The sequence below is a fragment of the Oncorhynchus mykiss genome, chromosome 32, assembly GCF_013265735.2.
Source record: "Oncorhynchus mykiss isolate Arlee chromosome 32, USDA_OmykA_1.1, whole genome shotgun sequence".
In the NCBI taxonomy this organism is placed as follows: Eukaryota; Metazoa; Chordata; class Actinopteri; order Salmoniformes; family Salmonidae; genus Oncorhynchus; species Oncorhynchus mykiss.
In genome coordinates this window covers 5847294-5854793 of record NC_050572.1, presented here as the reverse complement: position 1 = coordinate 5854793, position 7500 = coordinate 5847294, and the positions used below count along the sequence as shown (strand labels likewise).

The following is a 7500-nucleotide window of genomic DNA, read 5'->3' as shown; positions in this document are numbered from 1 at the left end:
GTTCTGCTGAGCCCCCATCATGCCGCTCTGCTGAGCTCCCATCATGCCGTTCTGCGGAGCTCCCATCATGCCGTTCTGCGGAATTCCCATCATGCCGCTCTGCTGAGCTCCCATCATGCCGTTCTGCGGAGCTCCCATCATGCCGTTCTGCTGAGCTCCCATCATGCCGTTCTGCTGAGCTCCCATCATGCCGTTCTGCTGTGCTCCCATAATGCCGTTCTGCTGAGCCTCCATCATGCCGTTCTGCGGAGCTCCCATCGTATCGTTCTGCTGAGCTCCCATCATGCCGATCTGCTGAGCTCCCATCATATCGTTCTGCTGAGCTCCCATCATGCCGTTCTGCGGAACTTCCATCATGCCGTTCTGCGGAACTCCCATCATGCCGTTCTGCGGAGCTCCCATCATGCCGTTCTGCGGTGCTCCCATCATGCCGTTCTGCTGAGCTCCCATCATGCCGTTCTGCTGAGCTCCCATCATGCCGTTCTGCGGTGCTCCCATCATGCCGTTCTGCTGAGCTCCCATCATGCCGTTCTGCTGAGCTCCCATCATGCCGTTCTGCTGAGCTCCCATCATGCCGTTCTGCTGAGCTCCCATCATACCTTTATGCTGAGCTCCCATGATGCTTTGCTGCTGAGCAATCATGTTGTGGGGCACTCCTACCAGGAACGGGGATGTGTTGACCGCTTGCCCCATGACACCCTGTTGAGCCATAAAGCCATTCTGCTGTGCTAGTACCATTCCATTCTGCTGTGCTAGTACCATTCCATTCTGCTGTGCTAGTACCATTCCATTCTGCTGTGCTGGTACCATTCCATTCTGCTGTGCTGGTACCATTCCATTCTGCTGTGCTGGTACCATTCCATTCTGCTGTGCTGGTACCATTCCATTCTGCTGTGCTGGTACCATTCCATTCTGCTGTGCTGGTACCATTCCATTCTGCTGTGCTAGTACCATTCCATTCTGCTGTGCTGGTACCATTCCATTCTGCTGTGCTAGTACCATTCCATTCTGCTGTGCTAGTACCATTCCGTTCTGCGGTCCTCCCATCACACCGTTCTGCTGCTGACCACTCAGGGCCATCATGGAGTGTGATGTGATCATGCCTCCTCCCATCGCTCCCCCCTGCGTGGCCAGGGAATGGTATGATCCGTAGTAGCCCAGCTGGGCTGGGTTCATGTACAGGCCAGCTGGAGATAAAATAAATGTTTGCCACTGTTTAAGGGTAAAAGTTGGTAGCCTTAGCATGTTCTGTGAACTATCATTAGACTTGATTAAAAATGACCGTTGGTAAAGGACAGTTACAAAAAAACAATAGTGACCACTTCTACTCAAAATCAGCTGGAGGTACAAACCTATACCGACAGAAGAAACACAGTTGAGCCACTAATGTAGCCATAGAATACCATAACCTAGGTTCATTTACAGTCCAAGGACATCAAAGATGATCAACACAGTGACCACCACTTCTCTTACCTCGTGCAGCCAGGTTCTGGTGCCATGTGGGTGTGGTTCCGTAGAGGGAGAGGATGGAGTCCTTAGACATCTTTGTCCTAGAGCCCTCCTGTCTGGGTGCTGAGTCCAGGAACAGGCTGAGGTTCTCGGGTACCGATGCAGCCACACAACCCCTGGGCATGGAGCTACCCACCGGCTGGAGAGAGGAGAGATTGTCACACAGGTTAGTGTGTCTGTCTGTTTGTTTGTCAATCTGTCTGTGTATAACTGGTCCCTCTCTCTGAATCTCACTGTGGTCTTGGTGGAGGTGGTGGAGGAGGCAGGCAGGGGGCTGAATAGATTCAGGTCAGAATGCATCGTAGCTGGGTTAGCCGCCGCAGGACACCCCCTCTCTCCAGGGCTGGATCTACCATTAGATACAACAGCATGAGGAGCAGGAGCGTCTGAAAAACACAGACAGAGACAGAGAGACAGAGAGACAGAGAGACAGAGAGACAGAGAGAGAGAGAGAGACAGACAGGGAGCGAGACAGAGAGAGAGACAGAGAGAGAGAGAGAGAGAGAGACAGAGAGAGAGACAGAGAGAGAGAGAGAGAGACAGAGAGAGAGAGAGAGAGACAGAGAGAGACAGAGAGAGAGAGAGAGAGAGAGAGACAGAGAGAGAGAGAGAGAGACAGAGAGAGAGAGAGAGAGAGAGAGAGAGAGAGAGAGAGAGAGAGACAGAGAAAGAGCGTGAGTTTTTGGACACGTCAGTACTATTTAGACGGCCTGTTTGTGCTCTCGTCAACTCCTTGTCGTGTTTGACTTTACCATTAATTATTGGGTTGGCAAGAGCACAAACAGATATAGGACCAGGCCAATGTTGCTACAGATATTGACCTAATCTATTTGTATGTGTAGAGAGGTGTACTGATACCAAGTCCTAGGAGGTCTGAGATAGATGGAGACTGGGTCTGTGTCTTTGGGCTGTTTTCTCTCTTCTGAAAGAGTCAACAACAAAGACAGCATGAATAACTGAAGACAAATAAATACCAAACCTAGAATAGAAGATATTTTGTAGAATACTGTACACACATTCAAACTCACCAACTTCATCTTCTCAAACACTACTGGCTCCATGGGGATGTTTTCACAGGTCTTCTCTTTCTAAATGAGGGAGAAGCAGAGGTCAGATGATCGAGAGAGTGAGAAACTTATCCAAACCAAAAACATACAGACCCAGAAAACCTGAGTCTACGCCTTCACTATGGTGAATCACTAAAACAATACAGAAATACACTACGGAAAAAGAAGGAACAGCACGTCAGAAATCAGTGTAATGTAAGTGAAGAATCCATAGACTCTAACCACTTCTGGGAAAATTGGAAAACACTAAACAAACAACAACATGAAGAGTTATCGATCCAAAACGGAGATAAATCACTTCTCCAATCTTTTTGGCTCTATAACAAAGAACAAACAGCAAAAACATTCACATGATCAAATACAGATCTTAGAATCAACTATTAAAGACGACCAGAACCCACTGGATTCTCCAATTACATTGAATGAGTTACAGGACAAAATAAAAACCCTCCAACCCAAAAAAGCCTGAGGTGTTGATGGTATCCTCAATGAAATGATAAAATATATAGACCACAAATTGCAATTGGCTATAATTAAACTTTTTAACATCATCCTTAGCTCTGGCTTTTTCCCCAATATTTGGAACCAAGGACTGATCACCCCAATCCACAAAAGTGGAGACAAATCTGACCCCAATAACTCCCGTGGGATATGCGTCAACAGCAACCTTGGGAAAATCCTCTGCATGATCATTAACAGCAGACTCGCACATTTCCTCAGTGAAAACAATGTACTGAGCAAATGTCAAATTGTTTTTTTTTAACCAAAGTACAGTACGGCAGACCACGTATTCACCTTGCACACCATCAAATCAAATTAAATTGTATTGGTCACACACACATATTTAGCAGATGTTATTTCGGGTGTAGCGAAATGCTTGTGTTCCTAGCTCCAACCAAGGAGGACCTACAGCAGCACCTAGATCTTCTGCACAGATTGTGTCAGACCTGGGCCCTGACAGACCTGGGCCCTGACAGACCTGGGCCCTGACAGACCTGGGCCCTGTCAGACCTGGGCCCTGACAGACCTGGGCCCTGACAGACCTGGGGCCCTGACAGACCTGGGGCCCTGACAGACCTGGGGCCCTGACAGGCCTGGGCCCTGACAGACCTGGGCCCTGACAGTAAATCTCAGTAAGACAAAAAATAATGGTGTCCAAAAAAGGTCCAGTTGCCAGGACAACGCATACAAATTCCATCTAGACACCGTTGCCCTAGAGCACACAAAAAACGATACAAACCTCGGCCTAAACATCAGTGCCACAAAGCTGAGAGACAATCTGTGTAACAAACAAGAAAGAAGACAAAAAAACTTGAGTGCTCTTAACTACCCCCCCCCCACTTTGTAGAGCCACCTTTTGCTGCAATTACAGCTGCAAGTCTCTTGTATGTCTCTATAAGCTTGGCACATCTAGCCACTGGGATTTTTGCCCATTCTTCAAGGCAAAATTGCTCCAGCTCCTTCAAGTTGGATGGGTTCCGCTGGTGTACAGAAATCTGTAAGTCATACCACAGATTCTCAGTTGGATTGAGGTCTGGGCTTTGACTAGGCCATAAATGTTTCCCATTAAACCACTTGAGTGTTGCTTTAGCAGTTTGTTTAGAGTTATTGTCCTGCTGGAAGGTGAACCTCGGTCCCAGCCTCAAATCTCTGGTAGACTTAAACAGGTTTCCCTCAAGAATTTAGCGCCATCCATCATTCCTTCGATTCTGACCAGTTTCCCAGTCCCTACTGATAAAAAACATCCCCACAGCATGATGCTGCCACCACCATGCTTCATGTTGTTGGGTTTGCGCCAGACATAGCATTTTCCTTGATGGCCAAAAAGCTACATTTTAGTCTCTTCTAACCAGAGTAACTTCTTCCATATGTTTGGGGAATCTCCCACATGCCTTTTGGCGACCTCCAAATGTGTTTGTTTTTCTATAAGCAATGGATTTTTTTGGACACTCTTCCATAAAGCAAAGGGGGTGAATACATATACACACACCACTTTTCCGTTCTTTGTTTTTTAGAATTTTTTTAAACAAGTTACTTTTTAAAATTTCACATCACCAATTTGTACTATTTTATGTATGTCCTTTACATGAAAATCCCAATAAAAATCCATTTAAATTACAGGTTGTACTGCAACAAAATAGGAAAAACGCCAAGGGGGATGAATACTTTTGCAAGGCACTGTATAAGGAGTATTGGTGGCAAATCTGATGGCCGAATAGTAAAGAACATCTAGCCGCTCTACCTGTCGATATATAAATTACGTCTCCGTAATCTAGCATGTGTAGGACGGTCATCTGTATCAGGGTTAGTCTGGCAGCTGGCGTGAAGGAGGAGCGATTACGATAGGGGGAAACCAAGTCTAGATTTAACCTTAGCCTGCAGGTTTGATATGTGCTGAGAAAAGGATAGTGTACCATGTGTACCGTCTCGCCATATTCCGATGTACTCTAAACTCTCAGAGGTAGTAATCACACCTGTGGGGAGAGGGCCATTCTTCTTACCAAACCACATAACTTTTGTTTTGGAGGTGTTCAGAACAAGGTTAAGGGTAGAGAAAGCTTGTTGGACACAAATAAAGCTTTGTTGTAGAGCATTTTACACAAAATCTGTGGAGCGACCAGCTGAGTATAAGACTGTATCATCTGCATTTAAATGGATGAGAGAGCTTCCTATTGCCTGAGCTATGTTGTTGATGTAAATTTAGAAGAACATGGGGCCTAGGATCGAGCCTTGGGGTACTCCCTTAGGCAGTGGCTAAGACAGCAGATGTTCTGACTTCATACACTGCACTCTTTGAGAGAGGTAGTTAGCAATCCATACCAAAGACCCTTCAGAGACACCCAATACTACTTAGCCTTCCCACAAGAATGAAATGGTCTACCGTATCAAAAGCTTTGGCCAAGTCAACACAAATAGCAGCACAACATTGCTTAAAATAAAGGGCAATGGTGACATCATTGAGGACCTTTAAGGTTGCAGTGACACATCCATAACCTGAGTGGAAACCAGATTGCATACCAGAGAAAATACTACAGACATCAAGAAAGCCAGTCAGTTGATATTGACAAGTTTTTCCAACACTTTTGATAAACAGGGAAAAATAGAAATAGGCCTATAACAGTTAGGATCAGCTTGATCTTTAAATAAATGACGATTCTTGCCTACCTTCCAAGCAATGGAAACTTCCCCAGAAAGGAGAGACAGGTTAAAAAGGTCAGAGATAGGCTTGGCAATGATAGAGGCACACTTCAGGAGCTCCTTTTCAACCTCTCCCTTGGACAGGGAGAGGTTGAAAATGTCAGTGAAGACACTTGCCAGTTGGTCAGAGCATGCTCGCAGTACACGTCCTGGTAATCCGCCTGGCCCTGTGGCCTTGTGACCTGTTTAAAGGTCTTACTCACATCGGCCGAGGAGAGCATAATCACACAGTCTTCTGGAACAGCTGATGCTGTCATGCATGTGTCAGTGTTTGCCTTGAAGCGAGCATAAAAATTGTTTAGTTCGTCTGATAGGCTCGTGTCACTGGGCAGCTCTCGGCTGTGCTTCCCTTTTGTAGTCTGTAATGGTTTGCAAGCCCTGCCACATCTGACGATCGTCAGAGCCGGTGTAGTACCATTCGATCTTAGTCCTGTATTGACGCTTTGCCTGCTTGAGAGTTTGTCAGGGGGCATAGCGGAATTTCTTAAAAGCTTCCGGATTAGTGTCCCGCTCCTTGAAAGCAACAGCTCTAGCCTTTAGCTCAGTGTGGATGTTGCCTGTAATCCATGGCTAATGGTTGGGGTGTGTACGTACGGTCAATGTGGGGACGACGTCATCGATGCACTTCTTGATTAAGCCAATGAGGAATCCTGGAACATATTCCAGTCTGTGCAAAACAGTCCTGTGGCTTAGCATCTGCTTCCTCTGACCACTTTTTTTATTGATCAAGTCACTCCTGCTTGAATTTTTGCTTATAAGCGAGAATCAGGAGAATATAATTATTGTCAGATTTGACAAATGGAGGGTGAGGGAGAACTTTATATGCATCTCAGTGTGTGGAGTAAAGGTGGTCTAGAGTTTTTTTCTCCTCTGGTTTTACTTTTAACATGCTAATAGACATTTGGTAAAATGGATTTAAGTTTCCCTGCATTAAAGTCCCCGGCTACTAGGAGCTCCGCCTCTGGGTGAGCGTTTTCTTGTTTACTTATGGCGGAATAGAGCTCATTCAATGCTGTCTTAGTGCCAGCCTCAGTCTGTGATGGTATGTAAACAGCTACGAAAAATACAGATGAAAACTGTCTAGGTAGATAGTGTGGTCTACAGTTTAACATGAGATACTCTACCTCAGGCGAGCAATAGACTTCCTTAGATATCGTGCGCCAGCTGTTATTTACAAAAATACATAGTCTGACAAGACGCCGCTGTTCTATCCTGCCGGTACATCGTATAACCAGCCAGCTGTATGATGATTGTGTCGTTGTTCAGCCACAACTCCGTGAGGCACACAATAATATTGAATTATTATTTATTTTTTTACCTTTATTTTACTAGGCAAGTCAGTTAAGAACCAATTCTTATTTTCAATGACGGCTTAGGAACAGTGGGTTAACTGCCTTGTTCAGGGGGCAGAACGACAGATTTGTACCTTGTCAGCACGGGAGTTTGAACTAGCAACGTTTGGTTACTAGTCCTACGCTCTAACCACTAGGCTACCCTGCCGCCTCTACACTCTAACCACTAGGCTACCCAGCCGCCTCTACTCTCTAACCACTAGGCTACCCTGCCGCCTCTACACTCTAACCACTAGGCTACCCTGCCGCCTCTACACTCTAACTACTTGTCTACCTGCCACCTCCACACTCTACCCTGACGCCTCTACACTCTAACCACTAGGCTACACTGCCTCCTCTACACTCTAACCACTAGGCTACCTGCCGTCCCTACA

At 46.1% G+C, this 7500-nt stretch overlaps 1 protein-coding gene across 1 annotated transcript in view; it reads right to left on the bottom strand.

Moving 5' to 3' along the window:
* Positions 1-7500, bottom strand: part of LOC110489352 (stromal membrane-associated protein 2-like) — a 37661-nt gene that overhangs the window by 1947 nt on the left and 28214 nt on the right. The window contains exons 5-9 of the mRNA XM_036971826.1: positions 2538-2597; positions 2368-2431; positions 1681-1895; positions 1474-1648; positions 1-1187 (exon numbers count right to left, since the gene is read on the bottom strand). The exon at positions 1-1187 is cut by the window's left edge and continues 180 nt beyond it. Coding sequence (XP_036827721.1) covers positions 1-1187; positions 1474-1648; positions 1681-1895; positions 2368-2431; positions 2538-2597 — 1701 coding nt within the window. The remainder of the gene's footprint in view (positions 1188-1473; positions 1649-1680; positions 1896-2367; positions 2432-2537; positions 2598-7500) is intronic.